At 46.0% G+C, this 20,329-nt stretch overlaps 12 protein-coding genes across 12 annotated transcripts; 6 read left to right on the forward strand and 6 right to left on the reverse strand.

The window, feature by feature from the left end:
• Window positions 1-73: 73 nt before the first annotated feature.
• Window positions 74-3,428, forward strand: DI09_7p160 (uncharacterized protein; the record flags this gene model as incomplete). The annotated part of the gene is made up of 5 exons (XM_013381210.1): window positions 74-123; window positions 164-269; window positions 329-1,416; window positions 1,443-1,923; window positions 1,953-3,428. 5 exons carry the CDS (start codon window positions 74-76, stop codon window positions 3,426-3,428), a joined length of 3,201 nt encoding a protein of 1,066 aa, XP_013236664.1.
• Window positions 3,429-4,521: 1,093 nt separating this feature from the next.
• Window positions 4,522-6,183, reverse strand: DI09_7p170 (WD domain, G-beta repeat domain-containing protein; the record flags this gene model as incomplete). The annotated part of the gene is made up of 3 exons (XM_013381211.1): window positions 4,522-4,765; window positions 4,887-5,604; window positions 5,643-6,183. The coding sequence occupies 3 exons, from the start codon at window positions 6,181-6,183 to the stop codon at window positions 4,522-4,524; spliced, it is 1,503 nt and encodes a 500-aa protein (XP_013236665.1).
• Window positions 6,184-6,232: 49 nt separating this feature from the next.
• DI09_7p180 (subunit 2 of transcription initiation factor IIA) lies at window positions 6,233-6,726 on the forward strand (the record flags this gene model as incomplete). The annotated part of the gene is made up of 2 exons (XM_013381212.1): window positions 6,233-6,409; window positions 6,538-6,726. 2 exons carry the CDS (start codon window positions 6,233-6,235, stop codon window positions 6,724-6,726), a joined length of 366 nt encoding a protein of 121 aa, XP_013236666.1.
• A 110-nt stretch (window positions 6,727-6,836) lies between these two features.
• Window positions 6,837-8,167, reverse strand: DI09_7p190 (elongation factor Tu; the record flags this gene model as incomplete). The annotated part of the gene is made up of 2 exons (XM_013381213.1): window positions 6,837-7,924; window positions 8,053-8,167. 2 exons carry the CDS (start codon window positions 8,165-8,167, stop codon window positions 6,837-6,839), a joined length of 1,203 nt encoding a protein of 400 aa, XP_013236667.1.
• Window positions 8,168-8,820: 653 nt separating this feature from the next.
• Window positions 8,821-9,709, forward strand: DI09_7p200 (deoxyribonuclease TATDN1-like protein; the record flags this gene model as incomplete). Its single annotated transcript, XM_013381214.1, has 3 exons — window positions 8,821-9,082; window positions 9,224-9,361; window positions 9,450-9,709. 3 exons carry the CDS (start codon window positions 8,821-8,823, stop codon window positions 9,707-9,709), a joined length of 660 nt encoding a protein of 219 aa, XP_013236668.1.
• Window positions 9,710-9,924: 215 nt separating this feature from the next.
• DI09_7p210 (uncharacterized protein) lies at window positions 9,925-11,648 on the reverse strand (the record flags this gene model as incomplete). The annotated part of the gene is made up of 2 exons (XM_013381215.1): window positions 9,925-11,022; window positions 11,067-11,648. The coding sequence occupies 2 exons, from the start codon at window positions 11,646-11,648 to the stop codon at window positions 9,925-9,927; spliced, it is 1,680 nt and encodes a 559-aa protein (XP_013236669.1).
• A 310-nt stretch (window positions 11,649-11,958) lies between these two features.
• Window positions 11,959-13,166, forward strand: DI09_7p220 (synaptosomal-associated protein; the record flags this gene model as incomplete). The annotated part of the gene is given in 5 exon segments (XM_013381216.1): window positions 11,959-12,611; window positions 12,627-12,684; window positions 12,724-12,994; window positions 13,029-13,077; window positions 13,100-13,166. 5 exon segments carry the CDS (start codon window positions 11,959-11,961, stop codon window positions 13,164-13,166), a joined length of 1,098 nt encoding a protein of 365 aa, XP_013236670.1.
• A 190-nt stretch (window positions 13,167-13,356) lies between these two features.
• On the forward strand, window positions 13,357-14,550 carry DI09_7p230 (uncharacterized protein; the record flags this gene model as incomplete). The annotated part of the gene is made up of 5 exons (XM_013381217.1): window positions 13,357-13,438; window positions 13,476-13,649; window positions 13,705-14,290; window positions 14,367-14,433; window positions 14,491-14,550. 5 exons carry the CDS (start codon window positions 13,357-13,359, stop codon window positions 14,548-14,550), a joined length of 969 nt encoding a protein of 322 aa, XP_013236671.1.
• A 518-nt stretch (window positions 14,551-15,068) lies between these two features.
• DI09_7p240 (uncharacterized protein) lies at window positions 15,069-15,633 on the reverse strand (the record flags this gene model as incomplete). The annotated part of the gene is given in 3 exon segments (XM_013381218.1): window positions 15,069-15,322; window positions 15,340-15,552; window positions 15,579-15,633. The coding sequence occupies 3 exon segments, from the start codon at window positions 15,631-15,633 to the stop codon at window positions 15,069-15,071; spliced, it is 522 nt and encodes a 173-aa protein (XP_013236672.1).
• Window positions 15,634-15,737: 104 nt separating this feature from the next.
• DI09_7p250 (uncharacterized protein) lies at window positions 15,738-16,031 on the reverse strand (the record flags this gene model as incomplete). Its single annotated transcript, XM_013381219.1, has 1 exon — window positions 15,738-16,031. One exon carries the CDS (start codon window positions 16,029-16,031, stop codon window positions 15,738-15,740), a length of 294 nt encoding a protein of 97 aa, XP_013236673.1.
• Window positions 16,032-16,608: 577 nt separating this feature from the next.
• Window positions 16,609-17,654, reverse strand: DI09_7p260 (uncharacterized protein; the record flags this gene model as incomplete). The annotated part of the gene is made up of 3 exons (XM_013381220.1): window positions 16,609-16,869; window positions 17,140-17,571; window positions 17,616-17,654. The coding sequence occupies 3 exons, from the start codon at window positions 17,652-17,654 to the stop codon at window positions 16,609-16,611; spliced, it is 732 nt and encodes a 243-aa protein (XP_013236674.1).
• Window positions 17,655-17,862: 208 nt separating this feature from the next.
• DI09_7p270 (uncharacterized protein) lies at window positions 17,863-20,178 on the forward strand (the record flags this gene model as incomplete). The annotated part of the gene is made up of 1 exon (XM_013381221.1): window positions 17,863-20,178. The coding sequence occupies one exon, from the start codon at window positions 17,863-17,865 to the stop codon at window positions 20,176-20,178; it is 2,316 nt and encodes a 771-aa protein (XP_013236675.1).
• Between the last annotated feature and the right edge of the window lie 151 nt (window positions 20,179-20,329).

The following is a 20,329-nucleotide window of genomic DNA, read 5'->3' on the forward strand; positions in this document are numbered from 1 at the left end:
AATTGCAAATAGTAAATTCCGGTACTCCAAATTACAAATTTTAGCTTTCCAATGTCCTCGCAAATTGTTTTGGATGGCAGGTCATTCAGCAGGAGGTTCAGAACAATCTCGGAGCAGTGGAAGGTACATTTGGGGTTGCGTTACGTTATTTTCAGAATGACAGCATGGGCGGGAATGCAGCATATGCATTTTCAGATCTCGATGCAATTGTAGTTGTCGTTGGCAATCCCGACGATACAACGGTGTATCAAAAATCGACGGCTCTTCATGTAAGAAAATCGACCCTCATCATGGCAATAGTTTTGGTTTTTTGGATACGAATTTCCAGAAACCCTTTTGGGCATCCAGCCGCACACCCTTTCTGCGGTCACTTCAGCAAAGAAGGGTACACCATTGCGCTTGCTCAACGATTTTTAATTTAGTTTCGATTTTGGAAACCCTTGAGCGGTCTAAATCTCCGGGCACAAGCGGTCCCCAATTGAATTTCTTTAAGCGTTCTAAAGATGGGTCCGATCAGATGCAGCTGTTTGAGGAATTTTTGTCCTCGCTTAAAAAACACTCGCCGACAGGAAGGCTTGAAAAAATTGGTATTTTTTCAAAGGACCATGCATCTGGCTCCCTTGCTGCGGATTGGAAAAAATTTATGGCTGCTCATGCGGATTTGGAGCTAATCGACGTTTCATCGGCCGTTGGTGCTCTACTTGTTCAGAAGGATTCTGACGAACAGGAGCTTATCCATCAAGCAGCCAAAAGTTCATCCTCTCTTCTGCAGGGCTATGTGACCGATCAGATTCTTTCTGTCATCGATGCCGATAAACGGGCTGTCACCCATTCAGACTTGTCGGAAAAGATCGAAAATGCCGTTTCGGCGCTTTCTGAAAAGCGGGCAAAGTTCAAGGTGCCTTCTGGCGTGGAGCCAGAGCACATTGAAATGTGCTATCCACCGATCATACAATCTGGTGGGAACTATTCGCTCAAACCCTCTGCCGTGTCTGATGGCGAGCCCTTGCATCCGGGGGCCATTGTTTGCTCGCTTGGCCTCCGTTATCGCTCTTATTGCTCAAATGTTGGGCGTACTTTCCTGATTGATCCAATACCACAACAAGAGACGGATTACAAGTTTTTGGAAGAGACCTACGACTACCTTCTGTCACAGATACACACGGGATTACCTTTGGCCTCCATTTATACGCTCGGACATGATTTTGTCAACACAAAAAGGCCTGATCTTGAAAAGTCGTGGCTTTCCACTATTGGCTGGTCCACGGGTCTGGAATTCCGAGAACCTGACTACATCATTGGGGCAAAGTCGACGGCCAAGCCTCACGCCGTGTGTGATGGGATGACCCTGATATTAATGGTCGGCTTTGCAAACATTCATCTTCAGCCCAAGAAACAGGACCCTCGGGCCAATTTGTAAGTTTATTTCTAATGCTTGCTAGGTATTCGCTCATGATTTCAGACACCGTTCTCATTCAAAACGGGACTGCTCGAGTTTTGACCGAATGCACCAGAAAGCTTTCTGACATTTCGTACTTCTTCAAGTCGACCTCAAAAAAAACCAAGTCCAAAAAAACGGATCATGCAGATGAATCGATCGAGGAGATCGATGATAGCGATGATGATGCAAAGCAGGGCAGAACGAAAATGGACACCCCTGTTGGGCGAAAAATACGCACCCGCTCTCGCACTGGACACGCAAAGGTTGATGAGGAAGCAATGAGACGAAGAGAAGCTCATCAATCTGGTCTTTTGAAAAAGCTCGTACGGGATTCACTGCTCAAATATACACAAGAAGAAGAAGAGGGAAAGGATCCTTCTAGCGCTGCTTCTTTTCTAAAGACCGGGGGTTCAACCGCCTATAAAGAGATCGAGTGTTACAAAAAAGAAGCATTTTTGCCAAAAGCCGTGCGTGATCTCAAAGTACCTTTATTTTGTTTCGCATTTTATAGATCCTCGTTGATGCCAAGAATGATTGTGTCGTGTTGCCGATCTTTGGCTTGCCCGTTCCATTCCATGTTTCCACCATCAAAAATGTTAGCAAAAGCGAGGAAGGCGAGTTTGTCTATTTGCGCATCAACTTCAATTCCCCTGCGGGCGATTTATTGAAATCAAGTAGCTTTGTTCGGTCCTTGTCGTTCCGCTCAACAGACTCGTTCCACATGCTTTCTTGTTGGAAAGAACTCAATGACCTCCGCAAGACGTATACCACGAAAGAAGCAGAATCACGAGAACGTCGTGATATTGTGGCCCAGGATGCACTGGTTGAGCACACAAAATCTGCCGGTGGTGTTCGCGAGCGTTCTGCACGGCTGCAAGACCTCTTCATGAGGCCTGCGCCGTGGGAAGGCAAGCGTGTTCCGGGCGATCTTGATGTTCATGCCAACGGTGTTCGCTACCGCTCCCTGTTGAAACCAGATGTCAAAATTGACATCCTTTTTTCGAACATGAAGCACCTTTTCTTTCAACCTTGCGACAATGAAATGATCGTCGTTATACACATGCACCTTCATCATCCCATCATGATTGGCAAAAAAAAGACAAAGGATATTCAATTCTACAGAGAGGCTCTGGAGAACATTGTCGATGAAACCTCCACCAGCTCCAACAGTCGACGTCGAGTTCGCTATGGGGGCGGTGGCGATGAAGATGAAATCATCCAGGAGCAGGAGGAGCGGCGTCGAAGAGCAGTCCTCAATCAAGAATTCAAATCATTTTGCGAACGTCTTGAAGGCCAAGTGAGTGTGGATATTCCGATCCGCGACCTTGGATTTTATGGGGTGCCTTTTCGCCAAACTGTGTTATTGATGCCAACTCGAGATGCACTTATTCATCTGACAGATCCGCCCTTCCTTGTGGTAACCCTTGCGGATGTAGAAGTCGCCTCGTTGGAGCGCATTCTTTTTGGGTTGAAGCATTTTGATCTCGTCTTCATATGGAAGGACCATTCCAGGGCCCCGCAGCATGTCGACTCGATCCCGGTCTCGTATTTGGAAGCCATCAGAGCATGGCTTGATGCTGCAGATATTTACACGATGACGTCCACCATCAACTTTAATTGGATCAATGTAATGAAGACAATTCAGGACGATCCCATTGGATTCTACGAGATGGGTGGGTGGTCGATCATCCAGGCACGTCCAGGAGGTAAGCGAAAAGACGGCGAGGATGACGGCAAAAGCGAAGCGTCATCTTCATCCTCCGACGATGATGATTCTGTTTATGATGAGGAATCCGAAGACGAAAATGGCGAAGAATCGGATGAAATCGAGGAAGATGCATCCGATGATACCACACAAGATGAAGAAGAGTCTGACTTTGATGACGATGGCACCGAAGACGATGAGGAGGAAGACGAAGAAGACGAGTCTGAGGATGATTCCAAGCAACACCGAAAATCCGCCGCCAGCAGTCGCGGCCGCAAATAGGCGCTATAAACTAATTTCCAATAAACAAAACCGCGGGCCAACTACGTTCTGCAATGTAATTTGGATATCAATTTTTACCCTGCCATTGCATATAAAGTAAGCCTCCTAGACTAGTAGTAGGCCAATTATGGAGCACATCGGCGCAGTGTTGTGAACCATCTCCATCATAACATATCGTTTTCGTGTCAAAAGTCGGGCCAGCCCTTTCATACAAACTGTGTGGGCTTGAAGACTGAAATCTGCCAGCCAATCGAGCTGCAAAATGCTTTGCCGCATTTGTTTCGCGTCGAATCCTTTAATTGTCTCTTTCAAGTTTGTTTGCAGCATGTGAGAGAACCCCATTAATTCCAGACCCAATAGGAATGTATTGTATTGTGTTTGTAAATTTCTCTGCCTCAAGCGATACTAACATCTATTTTGGGTGGGTAGCTATTTTCATCTCAATTCTTGGTAGAGGAGTTTATAGCCAAGCCTGTACACTTTTATAAGGCGTCTGCATTTCCTAGTTCTGCCGAGACGTCTGAATTTCCCAGTTCTGTATCCATCTCTCCGATGATTTTGCCGGGTTCAGCACACACATATGAGGCCTTTCTGGGATATGTCTTCGAGATATTTGCGCTTTGTTGTATTGCGGGTGTCGCTTTTAGCTTCTTGTTTTTGGTTCTTCGGAACTTTGAAACGCCTCATCTCGTCCTGCTGCGTGCAATTTGATTTTCCTTTTTTAATCGCCAAAATAGTTGGGATATCTTATCGCTGAAAGAATCCAAATCCTTTGCTTTCCAAAACGAAACTCCCGATTTTTGAAGCGGCCATGTTTCTATAAGACTCAAATGTAGCACCACAACCATTTGTAAATTGTGTGCGTCGTGATGTGTGGATTAATTTTCAGTGTGCAATTATATAAATTTTGCACGGGTCCCCGCCCTTCGTACAAGCCCTGAAACGCACCATGGCCACTACGTAACACGAATTTCAAGCGAACAGAAGCACGAGGATGCATAAATCAACATCCGCGCTACCCTCACCATGCTATGTAAATAAACTGGCCTCATTCAAGTGGCTGAGAGTGAATGGTAATAAATATATGTTGGTGTTAGTTGCGCCAGAGCTTGACAGAATGGTCTTTGGAGCCTGAGGCACATGTCTGGCCATCTGAGGCCCAGTCAACGGCGTAAACCTCATCACGATGTCCGGAGAGGCATTTTTTCATCTTCCGCTGGGCTACACTCCATATGATCACTGTGGAGTCCTTTGAGGAGGAAAGCAGCATCCGCGAGTCTGCCGACCATGCCAGCTGATACACCGACGACAGGTGACCCCGGAGCGAAGCAATAAATCTACCATTGAAAACCAAAAACCTACTCTCCAGATCTGGCGTCCCAAAGCTTCACTGATTTGTCGAACGAACAGGAGGCAATCCAGTTTGTATCGGGCGAAAAGAGCGCTTGCGTCACCAACCCTTGGTGGCCAACAAGCCTTTTCACAAGCTTCCAGGAGCCCTGCGACTCGCACCAAAGCATCAACGTAGCATCGTCGGACGACGAAATAAGACGTTCGGCACCGTGATCTCGGATATGTTTTTGATATATCGCCTTGGCTCTTTCTATTCGCTCCATGAAAGAGGCTGCAACACCAGCTTGCCGCATGGTGACCAAATCTGCTGCATCTCTGTCGCCAGTGCGAAAGAGAGCATCTGTGGAAAGTGCCATGTGATTGATCCAATGAGCGTGCCCTTTCAGAGAACCGGAAAATTGAAATGCGGAGCCTGCCCATCGCCATGTATGAATTAGGCGATCGCGGGATCCAGTAAAAAGGACACCTGAACCTGACCATCGGACGGATGATATGAGCTCTGAATGCTGAGAAAGCACCTGGAGAACAACTCCAGTCTTCGGGTTCCAAATCCGAACGGTCTTATCTTTGGAGGCAGATGCAAGCAAGCAGGCACTTATAGCAGGATCAGCCAAGTGCAGCGGCTGCCATGCAAGCTGTGTAATGGCTGCAGAATGGCCTCTCAGCACGGTATGTGATCCGAAGGCGGGTGTCGAGCTGGGTGGAAACTCCGCGCTTGATGTAGAGAAATTCTGGGGCATGTGCCAGACGGCCAAAGACGAATCGTGCGCACCAGAGGCAAGCATCGTGCCATCTGGCGACCATGTGACGGCCATCACCCAAGCTTTGTGTATTTCTAAAAAAAGTGATCCAAGCGCGTACCTTTGAGGCTCTTGACTGTCGTTCCAGTACGGACATCCCAAATTCGGATCGTGCAATCGCCAGACCCGGAGGCGAGGAAATGCCCATCAGCAGAAAATGCGACAGAAAGCACCGCATCTGTATGTCCCTCAAGGGTCCCTGTGCATCTTGTGGCTGGACGAACACGAAAGAGAGCCTGTGGGGCAGCGATTATTTTGATTGTCAGCTCTTCGCTGCCATCGTTGGTGGGGATGATGGAGGAAAGCGATTTTCCGTCCTCAAAGGGAAGTATTTTGGAGCCAATGGAAACGGAAAAAGAAAATATTTGCTCTCCAATGCGTTCCCTTTCATCGTCGTCGCTTCCCTGGTACGCTTGAAGGAGCAGAGTGCGAGCAAGCTCGTTTAGCTGATCTGTATTTGTCTCCACGGGAAGCATAAAGGATACCGGAGCTAAATCATCTGGCATACATGCGATGGGGCCGACTTCTGAAACTGAAGAGTCACCGGCTGTTACCGACAACGGCCTCCCAAGCACATCCACCAGTTGAGTCTTCACTTGCATCTGGCAAAATTCAAGTTAAAATAAATTTAAAATTTAACAGTCAATCCGCATGCCCTATGAATTGTACCGCAGGAGCACGTTGGGCCTGACTTTAGCCGATGCTCTTGATGATATGATCCAGAGTGAGCAGCTCACTCCGCACCTTGCCATGCGCGTTCTTTCTCAGTTTGATCGGTCGATGATGGAAAACCTGGATCGAAAAATTCGATCTCGATGCGTTCTCAAGGTAATGTCGCCTTTGATGTCGCTTTCCCACAGCTTTTTATCTTTTCTTCGTTACTAATGCAATTTCGGCATCTACATATGCTTTAATGGAATATCCAGCCCTTTTGTATAATATTTTACCTATCATAGGGCTATCTGAACATGTACAGATCTTGCGATGACGTGTGGACATTCGTGCTTTCCAACGCCTCTGTCCGAGTGGATGAGGAGCCGATTGCGGCAGATAGGATAAAGATTGTGGCATGTAATTCAAAGCGACCGAACTTAGACCCCGCCGGTCTAGGGGTCACTTCCGGCTTCAAAAAGCACCAACGATAGATAAATAAACCACATTTGCCTCCGGCTTTCTCATATCTTGGTGGTTGCAAATGATGATTGCTGGGGGTTTTATCAACAATTTGTGTGCTAGCAAGGTTTAATAATTAAAATTAACTGAGGATCTTGGTGACGACACCTGTGCCCACGGTTTTGCCGCCTTCGCGCACAGAAAACTTGTCACCAGGCTTAAGGGCCACATCAAAGATCAGCGAGATGACAAGATTATGCGTCTTGTCACCAGGCATCATCACATCTAACCCTTCAGGCAATGTAAACTCTCCCGTGATATCGGTTGCTCGCAAAAAGATTTGCGGACGATATTTCGACACGATTGCTGTGTGTCTGCCTCCCTCTTCTGTGGAGAGAAAGTAGAAGGTACATTCGAATTTCTTTACAGGAAAGGCAGTCTTTGGAGCGGCGATGACCTGCCCCCTGCACATGTCTTCCTTTTTGAGCGATCGGAGAAGCAGGCCAACGCTGTCTCCTGCTTCGCCACGATCGAGCTCTTTTCTAAAAGTCTCTATCCCAGTAACAGTGGTAGTTCGGATGCCGCCAAATCCGACAACTTCGACATCGGTGCCTTTTGTGATGGTGCCTGTCTCGATCAGACCTGCAGCCACAGTGCCGCGCCCCGAAATAGAGTGGATGTTCTCAATGCTCATCAAAAAGGGCTTGTCGAGATCCCGTTTTGGAGTGGGGATGAATGAATCAATGGCGTTCACAAGAGCTATAATGGAAGATTCGCCAATTTCTGGAGAGCGATTCTCTAAAGCGCAGAGAGCGGAGCCGACAATAATCGGTGTAGCCTCTCCGTCATACTTATTGGCAGTCAAAAGATCTCTAATTTCCATCTCCACCAACTCGATCATCTCGGCATCGACGGCATCCGCCTTATTGACAAAGACGACCAGATGTTCGATACCAATCTGGCGAGCAAGTAGCAAGTGCTCTTTTGTTTGTGGCATAGCACCATCTGTGGCAGAAACGACCAAAATGGCGCCGTCCATGTGAGAAGCACCGGATATCATGTTCTTGATATAGTCTGCATGTCCAGGGCAATCCACATGCCCGTAATGGCGATTTGCGGTCTGATACTCGATGTGTGTGGCATTTATGGTGATTCCACGCGCACGTTCTTCCGGTGCATTGTCGATGTCTTTGTATTCCTTGTACTTTGTGTGGCCGCCTTTGGAGAGCACTGAAAAATAAGAGATAACAAAAAGGCAGGAAAGTGTAAGTTTCAACTAAGAGCTCATATATGTGGTGATGGTGACCCAATGCATGGCTGAACATTTGGTAAGAAATGGAACCCAAACCGCAACGTACCTTTAGTGATAGCGGCCGTCAAGGAGGTCTTGCCGTGGTCGACATGGCCAATGGTGCCGATGTTGAGATGGGGGAGAGCACGCACGAATTTCCCTTCTGCATAGCAGCGGATCATATTCTATGCCAATGAGCCATCAAACTTACAAATGAAAGCGACCCTCCTCGTAGAATGGAAGGGAAAAGAGATCCCTTGATTAGCATCGGTATCTTTTCAATAATTAAAATTGCAATGCAATCGGGATGCTGTTTCAAATTTAGGGCTGGTATTGTTTGAAATTTAGGGTTGGTATTGTTTTCATAACCGCTGCAATCTTTTGTCGATGGGTAGACATTGTGGCAGTTGGATCGGTAAAAAGTCTTTTCATATCAAATAGACATCGGCTCAAATCTTCTAGGTATGCTTCTATCATCCTGTAGCTTTTCAAGATGCTTTGTTATTCTCTTATGATCGATACATTTCTATCCATTCTTATGCCTTTGCCCCTAATATCGATATTTATTCTTAATCCCACAGATGATATGTTTATGGGCATTTATCATGGCAAACAAAAGCACCCAGGTAGCTGTAAATTACGGTAATTATAGGCGATTTGGGCATGGTCTTGGAACGCGCTTTTACGAGCGGAAATCTGAAAAGGATTATCGTTACAGCCGGGTCTCTATCAGAAGCCAAGCAGGCTATTTTACTATGCAATACAGATGGTATGTCTGAAAAGTGATCAGCTAGATCGTCTATATTGCACACTTGGATGCCATCCTACTCGAACCATGGAGTGGCATTTTGCGGAGCTTCAAAGCCAGCGGCCACAAGCTGACCATGAATCCTGCATTCCATCAATAGACATTCATTTGGCAGAAATGACCGATTTCTACCATCGACATAAAAAAAGTGGGCGTATTGTTGCCATTGGCGAGCTTGGCTTGGGTTTGAGGCTTCAACTGAACGCTAATCTCTTAGACTACGATCGCCTCCAGTTTTCCTCAATTGACATCCAAAAAAAGTACCAGTTGACTTTTTACCACCTGCTAGGTTTTCGAGGAACCTGTTAATCGCTGTAGATACTTTGAGCGACAATTCGAGCTTGCAGAGCTAAGTGGCCTTCCACTTTTCTTACATTGCAGGGGAGCCGCATTTGCCGACTTTTTTGGTTGAATTTACCGCTTACTTTAGAAATCATTGTTCGCAATCGAAAAAGATTTACTTACGGCGTTTTGCACTCATTTACCGGCACTGAAGACGAAGTTAAGACTGCCCTAGAGCTTGGCCTCCACATTGGGTTGAATGGCTGCTCGCTCCGACAACCAGAGAGTATTTCAATAATCAGAGATACCATTCCCTTGGATCGAATCCTTTTGGAAACTGGTTTGATGGCCATGATGGGAATAATCGTTTTTAGATGCCCCTTGGTGCCTGCTTAAGCGATCCAGTGCCGGTGTTCAGTTTTACACGCAACATCTTAATGGTCACCAAACGGTAGACATTGATCATGATTCCGATAAAGAAGCCGTTGCCGAAGGATTACGCTCCATCTCAGCCCTGCAAAAGGATCCCTCAAAATGGAGCTCAGATTATTTTATCAAAGGCCGAAATGAACCTGCGCTGATAAGGTATTGTCTGCTAGTTAATGTAGTGATGTCGGACGGATTGTCGCATTGATAAAGAACATTTCGGTAACAGAGCTTTCGGAGGCTGTCATGGCGACCACGGAGACCATATTCTTTGCCACCGCAAAGTGACCGGGAAATATTTTGTCTTCAATAAAAACTTGATCTTAACACGGCTGCAATCCGTAATGGGAATGACGCAAGAAATGTACCCCGGTGTGGTGGTGTGTTGATAAGATTTACAGAACCAGTTTATTATTACAATGGCTATGTGCCGAGGACAGAGTTGCCTCTTTTCCGGGAGATGCCGTTGAGGCATACCCTTTCTTCAATCTGGGAGTCGTCTCTGAATCTAATGATGTGATGGATGCGCCTGAGAGGCTGGGGAGCACGAAACGAAGAAGGCTCGTCACTCAGAAGCTGGTGACGATGAAACAATGCTGGTGTGGAGGACGGCATTTTGGAGGCCATTACACCGGATGCAGAGTGTGCAGAAACAAAGCTGCAAGCACTCTCATCGTATCCACCCCATTCCTCGCCCTCAGATTCGTCGTCGGTTCCATCGTTATTGGCACCATCATCCAGAGAGACAAGGAAAGACTCTGGAGGGCCCGAAAATGTTGGTGCTCGTGGCATTTTTTCCAAAGTCTGTGTGGACTGTGTTGCAGAGGGCGGCGGTAGCTTGCGTGCAGAATCAAAGAGAATTGCCAGAAATGCCCCAAGAATCGACTGTAGTGCGAAGAAAAGCTCTACCGATACATAAAACCTATCCATATTTTCCAGAATAGCGACGCAAATGGGAACAAAAATATAGGACGCATTGATGCACACCGTTACGATTCCATATGCCGTGGCCCAATACAGTTCAGGGACCAGATATGGGATACATGGCCATATAGCGACAACCGACGAAGAAGCAAACCCGTTGATTATCAGCGGAATCACAGGGGATGAGATATCTCCTGCCAGTAGAAAGTGACCAAGCCCCAGCGCAAAACCACTCCCAATAAGATAGGCTACTTTGAACCCATAAAGATCGATCATGTAGCCGATAATGGGAATCAAAAAAATAGCCATGGCATCTGGAATAGACATTGCCCAGGTGGCGGTAGAAGGCGATTCGGAATACCACTTGTGCTGCAGAAAGTCTGACGCAGTATTGTTAAATGGAGTGATCGAGCCATTTAAGGCAAAGCAGGCGCCGCACAGGACAAAAAAGCCGGATGAAAAGTTTTGACAATGGCTGGAGTAGATGTCAAGAGCTCTCTGATGCCCAGCGGTTTCAGTGGGCTCGGTGATTTTGCCACGGGAGAGCAGCAAGCGAGGTCGTTGCACACCGGGGCAATTCGTACATACGCAAGCCGCCTGTTCAAAGCAACCGAAATAAACGTCAACACATACGAGAACACACAAAACCCGAAGCCAGCCCAAAGGGCAGTGGGCAGTGATGTGAGATCATCAATGATGGGAGAGAGCACGTTATTTAAGACGAGCCCCGCACGTGACATGGCAAGGGTGATTCCAATCGCAAAACAAAGCTCGCTTCCGGAAAACCAGTATGTAATCAGCCTAGCTTGGGCGACGGTTAGGCTTTCTCCGCCCAATCCGAGCACGATTCTCCCTACCAACATAATGGGTAGGATTTTGAGCTGCCCACCAATGGCAAATATTCCCTGGCCAAGACATACGAGCCCGGAAAGAATAAGAAGCAGCGCATTCGTACCGTAAATATCTAAAAGACCTCCAATCAAAAAGGGGAGAGAGATGTTCGGAATCGAATACACTGAATAGAACAACATGAACTGAAACCCGTAAATTTCGTCCGAAATTCCTAGCCACGCCTCCAACTGGCGGTTCAGCGAAGACGGGTTATCATATACATAAAAGTTGCCGAAATTTATCCAGCAGGAAAAAATCAAAATTAGCCATCGGGCAATTCTGCGAGTTCGATTCTTGGTAGCTTTACCTTTGCTTCCAGGACAGGATGGCATACACGCCACCGTTTATAACAACAAGCGAAAAGAGTGTGATGCACAGAAAAGTGGGAAAGTGATTCACAAAAAAGAGGAAAATTGATCCGCAAAAATACAAGCTCGCTTATGTGGACTCGAGAAGTCCAAGTTTATCTGCAAAAAACATGTCTCGTTTTATTAAAATGCACCCCAACCAATGAAGCGCCGTGCAAGGTGCTACCATTGAAGCAGGGGTAGGTAGGTTTTGAATCAAGTTTTTATTTTGACCAATTAAATTAATTAAAATTTCGATTTCAACAATTTGGAATTTACATAAACAAATACATCAATGAGTGCCAGCGATGAAATCAAGGACTTGCATGCGGAAAGAGACGCGCTGGAAGATGATGCCCTAATACGGACCAGAAGGGCCCTTGCAACGATCAAAGGTACCGAAGGTGTTGCTCAAGAAACACTATCTACACTGCAGTCTCAAGGGGAGCAGATTACCTCAACAGAGCGCAAGGCCAGAGAAATGGATGCAAATACACAAAAGAATTACATCGAGTCCAAGAAGGTTAAAAAGTATGGCAAATTCCTTAATTTCTCATTCACAACCTTTTTTAACCGCAAAAAAAAGAAAATTGACCGGGATTTCGACGACACGATTTTGGGGATCGAGTCCACTGCCCAAAAGGACAAAATCAAGCAGCGCGAGCGAATATTGACCGAACAGTTGCAAAAGGAGCAAAAGATGAGGAAAGAGCTGTCGAAACCCCGAGCGAAAGAGGCTGAAATTGCACCCGCCCCAGAAAAAACGGAAAAGGAAACAGAAATTGATGGAAATTTGAGGGATATTTCCGCGGTTACCAAGAACCTCGGTAAAATGGCACTGGACATGTCGGATGAACTGGATGCGCAAAAGGTTAAAATCTCCAAAATTGGTGCGCTAAACAAGCACGCTGAAGCGACGCTTGTGAGGTCCGAAGCGAAAATTGAAAAGTACACTTGATGGAGAGGGCATATGATACAGACGACGGCTGTTGGCGACTCAAATGCCGACGCGCAATTGAACGTGTAAATACAAAATGAAAATTTGTTAACGTTTATTCAGGTTCAATTCAATTCGACCATGACATATAATACTCGATTACAAATAGCAGGTGGGAGAATGCCGTTCGTACAAGGAAATGGTGCGATCCCTTGTGGTTATTTCTCCCTTTATAGAGGATATCGCGTCGATTACCCTTCCATCGACTTTCGAAGCAGAAATGTTGCTAATGTTGGGAACCGCAAAATTTGCCATCACGTCAACGCCATCAAAGCCATGATGAATCCTGTGGACACGGTGTTTGGCCCGAATGGCGACCATTCCAGGATTTATGGTAGCAGGTATCAATTTAGAATGTGAAACTCTAGGTTTCGTTTCTGGCAGCGTCATGGGAATTAGCACTGGAGGTCAGGAGATGTGGATAATATAAATGAAATAGAGTTAGAGTTGCTGATTTGATCGGATTAGCTTTTCAAGAAGTGAGCTTAAAAAATCGCATGGTTTGATATGATAAATATATTGACAAATGAGGAATAATGATTAAGAATTCACCAATGAGAACTGCTAGAGGCCCTAGAAATCAGGAAAAAAAATCAAAATATGACATTCTGATGAATAATTGCAATATAATTTGTGTTTTTTGATAAAAATAAACATATTTTTAACAAAACTGAATTTAAATTAAAATTTATCAGAATGCAAAGTGCCAGGAAAACAGCAACTCTTGCTACCGATTTGTGGGTCGAAACAGCAAAGTTTGAATTTTGTTTTCCAGAAGGTATGTGTACACTTGACATTTATCCCCATCCATCCAGCGCTTGCATCTGACCTTTCCCAGAACATTGCAATCTCTTCTTTGCAGAAGAGCGCCCAGTCTCTTACTCCATACGCCGGTAAAGATGATCGAAGGAAAGCGCGAAGTCCAGGAGCTAGGCATTCAGAGAATCCCGTCTCAACAGCCGCATCTGCATCTGCTGCGGGAAGCTCTGGTTTTCCTGCAAGGGGCGTACTTCAATGTAAGAATCGTGGCATTGCTTATTTTAGCCTCCATTTTTGCCATTCCCGTGTTCCCACTCCCTCAGCGGGATCCCAAGAAGCTCTACGTGATAGCATTAGATCTTGCAAGGGAACTGGGGATGCGTGACTCGTATACGCTCTTCCACCGCAATGTGGAAACATTGACAAAGCTCTGGGCTTCGGAAGACGAAAAAAACTGGCTGTCATCCCTGGGGCTGATTGCAAGCAACATCAGACACAGAGATATCTCGCTTGTCGAGGTTGGCCAGGCCATCAAAAAATATGCCGTAAATTTGGCCAAGCCTGGGATTTCCATATCGCGACTGGAGCATTTTATTGAGAATCCGGTCATTTCAGACATTCTTACTGTTGCCGAATTTGAGGGCATGAAGAGCTATGGGTTGGTACCGGAGGGATTTTCACCCTCTTTTGATTCAGAGCATCCAAAGGATATTCACATCCCCGTTTTCGACACGCCACCGAACAAACGGACCAAAATCGCAACTGCCACCTCCAGCGACTCTCTGGCAGAGCACTTTTCCGACCCTGCTTGTTCGCAGCTCCTGACCAGGGCAATTGCAGAGGCCTCCGATTATAATCGCTGGCTAGTAATGTACAGAGCATCTATAGGCAAAAGTAGTTAATAAATTTATTATTATCCTCCCCATGCTGTATCAATTGTATTGCAGTGGCGAATTTGAAAATGTCCAGCGCGTGAAGCTTTCCGAGAACGACTCTCCTCACTATGAGATCGAGGTAAGGCTATCTGTGCGTCAAATCAAGCCTTCAGGTTGCATGTCTTCGATGTCATAGTGCAGGCACGGCGCAGACGGTATTTGCAAATCCACATCTGCTTTACTCTGCCAAATGTAAGGAGTGCAAATGTTCTTTTACCGTTGAATGTAACCCTAAATGTCACTTATGATCATGATGAAGGCATTGAAAATAACCCTTTGCTGCTGCTGGGAGACCGCGAGGTCGCAATGGGCGAACGTTTCTCAACGATCAGCGACTTTCCAAGCATTGCATTTGATTTTCGGGGTGTTGAGCCGCTTTTTTTTTCGGTCACCAAGGTTTGATGCAATCCCCAATCAATAGAATGCCTCCTGGGAGATCAAATCGGCATCTGGCCTCTGTTTTGATCGCGCTGCTTTTGACGAAAATTGCGAATGGCTAGGGTATGATGAAGGGCTGAAGGACGTCGTTGCGGCGTCCATACGCTCTGTAAGTTGGCGGCGAGGGCTTGTCAAGTAGTTTTATCAATAAATAGTAGCGGGACGGAACCAAATTTTTTGTTTCCCAAGTGTAAATTGGGATTTCCTCTCCGCATCAAGTGAAAATCTTATCGAGTGTTAGCAGTAAGTTTTATTTATCAACAAATGAGCTGGACCTTAGAGCTGCAGACTCTTCGCAACACATTCCCTGACGATTACATGGAAGGCCTCTCGATTGGTGCGCCACATTTTCGACGCTTCGATATTTGCCCCCGACTCATCATTAGGCTCGGCCAGCATGGATACAACACTCAAAAGTATTTTTTCGACAGATTGAACGGGCGACCATCTCTCGGAGCTGTGTTCATACATGTTTGGATCATCTCCAGGCGGATGCAGGATGCTAATGCACACCCTTCCGTCCTCATAAACTAGCGGTAAGTTAGACCATTGTGCATACTATTGGGATGGAACAGTTTGCAGGTAAATTTCATTGTCGGCGGGCTGAGCGGATAGTCCTTTGGGAAGGTGAGAATTGCAGGGAACAGCCCACCTTCGAAGGAAGTGTCTGGCGGGCCAGAAATAAGAGCCTCCCACACCAACATGTTATCATCTGAAACCGGGCCAGCGGTGATTCCATCTGGGGGGTTTCTTGTCAGCTCTATGAAAAGGCCAGTGCCAAAGTACCTTTATATTCTGCCATCAGTCGCTTTACGGCTGTTGTTCCCCCGGCGGATGACATTGAGTGGCTTCTAGATGACATTGAAATCATCAAACGAAAGACAGAAAAGTTAAATTGGGCGAAATAAAAATTAATTTCAGATTTATTTACAATGCAGAGGAGGGTTAAAATGGAGACAGTTTTAGCAGATTTTTTTCTCGCACCCAAAACTCGCTTTGCTCGTCCTCGCCCAGGGTTGCCATCCGATACCGGCGAATAGCCATGATCAGAAGGGAAAGGCTGCTGCACTCCTGCGAAAAGCCCCTGAATCCGGCCTTTTCATAGCACCGATCGAAAGTTCCCTTGAGAATGGGATGTTTGGCGACCCCTAGTGAATTTGCAATTTCCGAGAGCGACTGCAGCTCCTTGATGTCATAGTCAAACCGCTCAATTGTGTTTATGGTTGGAGGAGGAATCATAATTGATGATGGTTATCAGATATGGTGATCTCGCGATTCCTTGATATAATTCAAGATTATCTTGTTTTTTGTTCGCATAACAACGCCGCGATTGATCATGTCATTACTGTCGCCAAGACACCAAATATTTGATCATCCGTAATTTGCAGCGTTAATTTCGGGTCGTTTACAAGAGCCCTAAGCGATTTATTTTCCATTCGCCGTGATGAATGTCACCATTTTATGACCAAGTTCCTGGAGCGAAGCCAACCGTAAACGCACTAAAATTAAGTAGACACCGCACTGGGGGAGGCTACCTCTGGTAGGTTATGGCGCAGTGGGTATAGTTCGGCCTCCCTGTGCAACAACACAACAAGAACACCAAGGGCCGCCATCAGAACAGCAACGAAGACCCAGAAAAGCCAAGATGCTATGGCCTCGTTAATAGTGAACCCCACCGTCGAATGCGCTTGCTGAGCGCTGGCCAGACTTTTTGCTGTGGCTCTGTATGGAGGTAGAGATGATCGAATCTGCCGTTTGAAGGGTGGGGAAAACCAGTTGCATGTATATAGGAGATGGGGAGATGATAACTGAAACTCTATAAAGCATCATAAAAACCTGTTTCCGACGCAAGCGGATTGTCAATGTCCTCCACATACAGGTTTCCCTCACCACAGGCTACAATGCCCTCTTTCGTGCACACATGCTGGTCGTTTTCGGCGAACATTTCGGTGTCCTGGACCCCCTGGTCTGGTGTGTTTTTTTCGCCATCAACACTTGGCATGTCCATTATTTGCCAGCTCTGTTCCATAGCAAATCGGGAATCGTTTGGAGCGCTATTATGATCGCCGCGTTCAAACTTAAATAATAAAGCAAACCTAAATTCGGCGTATCCTGAATAGATATTTATTAGCATTACCAAGTTTACAAAAATAAGCTGCCATCCTTGAAGGGATTCGCGTAATATACAAAATGACACACATCAGATCCAATCAAATTCACCCGTTGCCCGGTGGGCAGCATAGTCGACCCCGTTTATGTGCAGAATTATGTCTTTGAACGTGCATCTCCATTTTGTCTTGGTGTGTCCAACCTATGGGGGCCGCAGTTAGCAAATAAACATCCCTACCTTTTCAAATTGGCACAAAATGATGTTGTCAGTGTCCTGGACATCGATGTCTTCCTCCGAGTCGTCAAGATCAGATCCAAGGACATCTTCTCCAGCAGCCTTATCTTGAGATCCATTGTTGCGCATCGGTGCATTGTGTGATGGATCCTTTTCGGCTTCGCCGTTTGCATCTTCCTCATCGCTGTGATCAAACCTGCCTTGCTTCAACAATGTCCCTTTTGAGAACAGATTTTCGGGTGATCTTTTCAGCGATGATGGCTGGGTCGACGTTAATCCCTGCCTGATTGATTGGGGCCCATAGAACAAAGAAGTGTTGTTCCATTGCGATGCCTGTGTATTGGAGGGGTGGATATGATGCATATTATGGTTGAGAAAATGTTGAGGAATCGATGCCGGCACATCTATCGATGTAAGCACTCGTGCCTCGATGAGCTTTGTTTCCCAGAGCTATTCTTTTAGCACCAACAATGGCATACCTCCTGCAGCTCAAATAAAACCTGTTCATCGAGTCCCATGTTAAGAAAGTCGTTTCTTACTTGATATATCACATCCTCAATAACAGATCTGTACAAAATGGCCTAAAACATGGTGATGATGAAACCCCGGATGCTGACTTACTGTGTCATTTTGGTGTGAATTCATAAATGTGAAATTAAAAATTAAAAACACAAGTTTTTGTTACTCATCCCTCGTCTTTCTAAACTCTTTTTGTCGATCCGCGCCATGGCATCCACCGCTGGGATTGATGATTTAATTTCCAAATTTACGCGCATTGGCATCGATATCAAAAAGGCAAAAGAAACCGCTTCAAATAGCAAGCTTTCCTCCACTCTGACTTTGGCCATAGACTCTGCCGGTGTTTCTCACAACGGATGTCCAAAGCCTTCCGGAATGCTGCTGTATACACTTGCCTCGACATGTCCAAAAGAAAAGGAAAGCTTTTTGATTCCCATTCTTTCAAAGGCCATTGCAGACAATCTAATCACACGAGATGTACAAATACAGTCGGCTATCAGCGACGCAAAGCCCTCCTTTTCAAAAGAAGAGATATACAATTGTGCCGGCATTGGAGTAAGCGTATCTGAATCTGAAATTGATGATGCCATTTCTCGCGTATTGAATGCGCAAGAATCCCCTTCCTCCATTCATATTGCCCAGCTTTTGAAGCTAGTAAGGGATGAACCGAAAATCAAATTTGCAAACGGAAAAACCGTCAAGGAAAGGGCAGAATCGCTTTTATTGCAAGCTCAACAAAAAAGGAAAGAAAACGAATCCGTTTTGGCTCCCGTTTCGGAGACCACGAGTTCCGAAAATTTCCGCTCTTTTTATGGGGCAGTTTTGAAGCTTCACAAACCAGGGGAAAATCCACAGCTTTCTGAAGAAATTCGCCAGGCACACTTGAAAGCAACCGGTGGAAGAGTCGTAACTCGCTTCCCCCCTGAGCCCAATGGATTTCTGCATATCGGCCATGCAAAGGCTATAAACTTCAACTTCAATTATGCCAAGGCACATGGTGGCTACACCTATCTGAGGTTTGATGATACCAATCCAGAAGCAGAGAAACCCATATATTATGATGCAATTAGAGAATCTGTGCAGTGGCTGGGATTTACTCCTTGTGCAGAAACAGCATCGTCGGATTATTTTCAAAAGCTATATGATATCGCAAAACTTTTGGTTTCTGAGGGAAAGGCTTATGTTTGCCATCAGACGGCCGAAGAAATTCACGCAAGCCGAGGGGGAGATGATAAGGGGCCAAGAACACCTAGCCCATGGAGAGACAGGCCCATTGAGGAGAGTGTCCGTATCTTCCAAGAAATGTATGAAGGAAAATGGAAGCCAGAAACGGCCACTCTTCGTCTTCGCCAAGACATGGATTCGCACAACCCATTCATGTGGGACCTGGTTGCATATCGTATTTTGGACACCCCTCATTGCCTTACTGGGTCGACATGGCATATTTATCCAATGTACGACTATACGCATTGCTTATGCGATTCCTTTGAAAACATTAGCCATTCCTTTTGCACGACCGAGTTTATCCTGGCGCGCGAGGCTTACTATTGGGTTTGCGATGCCGCTCGCGTCTATAAGCCTGTGCAGTGGGAATACGGGCGTCTCAATATCACCAATACCGTGCTTTCAAAAAGAAAGCTTACCAAGCTAGTTTCGTCTGGCGTTGTTGATGGGTGGGATGATCCACGAATTTATACGATTGCCGGAATTCGCCGTCGTGGATTCACTCCTGAAGCTGTGAACAAATTTGTGGAAAACATTGGCATCACCACGGCATTTACTACCGTCGATGTGCGCTTGCTGGAAAGCTATGTCAGAGAGCATCTCAATGAAATTGCCCCAAGGGTCATGGCTATTTTGGAACCTTTACATGTTGAGATTTCGCTGAAATCGTGGAATGAAGTTGCCTTGCCCGCTGTTATCGAGGCAGGAGGCGTTCTTAGAGACGACGGGTACTATTGGATCTCAGTTCCAGACTTTCCTTCTTCTGCTTCAACTGGAAAGGCCGTGTCTAGCAAGTGGATTCCGATTAGTCGAACCATATCCATCGATCGCTCTGACTTTGATCCAAACGGCGATTCCGATTATAGGAGACTCACTTTGACCCAGCCTGTAGGCCTATTTAAAGCTTCGTTCTCGATTCAAATTTCACCTGGCTATCACGGCAACTCCAATGTGCTTCCCGTAGAAGCGGTGAGCGTAGCCACTTGTCCACCAAGGACATTTATACAATGGGTCGAGTCTAACAAAAATTGCCCCGCCGAAATTCGATTGTATTCCGATCTGTTTAAATCATTATCGCCCGATGACGCCCCGGGAGGATGGCTCTCCGACATCGCAGAAAGCTCCCTGATTGTGCACAAACATTCTATGGTTGATCTCCGTGTTAGCTGTGCTCCAGTTGAAAGCAAATTTCAATTTCAACGCTTAGGGTATTTCTGTGTCGATAAGGATTCATCTGGCGGCAATCTCGTTTTCAATAGGACCGTCACGCTCAAAGAAGATCCAACTAAAAAGTATTAACTTTAACCCGACAATAAAACCAAAAAGACTTTTTTTAACACAGCGATCGGATTTATTCGGCTTGATGTGCAATTCTGGCATAGCCGCCACAAAAAGACAAAATTTTCAGTTTGGAATTCAGGCGACCCACCGCTCTTCTCCAACTCATTCA

This window comes from Mitosporidium daphniae (genome assembly GCF_000760515.2).
Source record: "Mitosporidium daphniae strain UGP3 chromosome Unknown contig-7, whole genome shotgun sequence".
NCBI classification, from domain to species: Eukaryota; Fungi; Microsporidia; genus Mitosporidium; species Mitosporidium daphniae.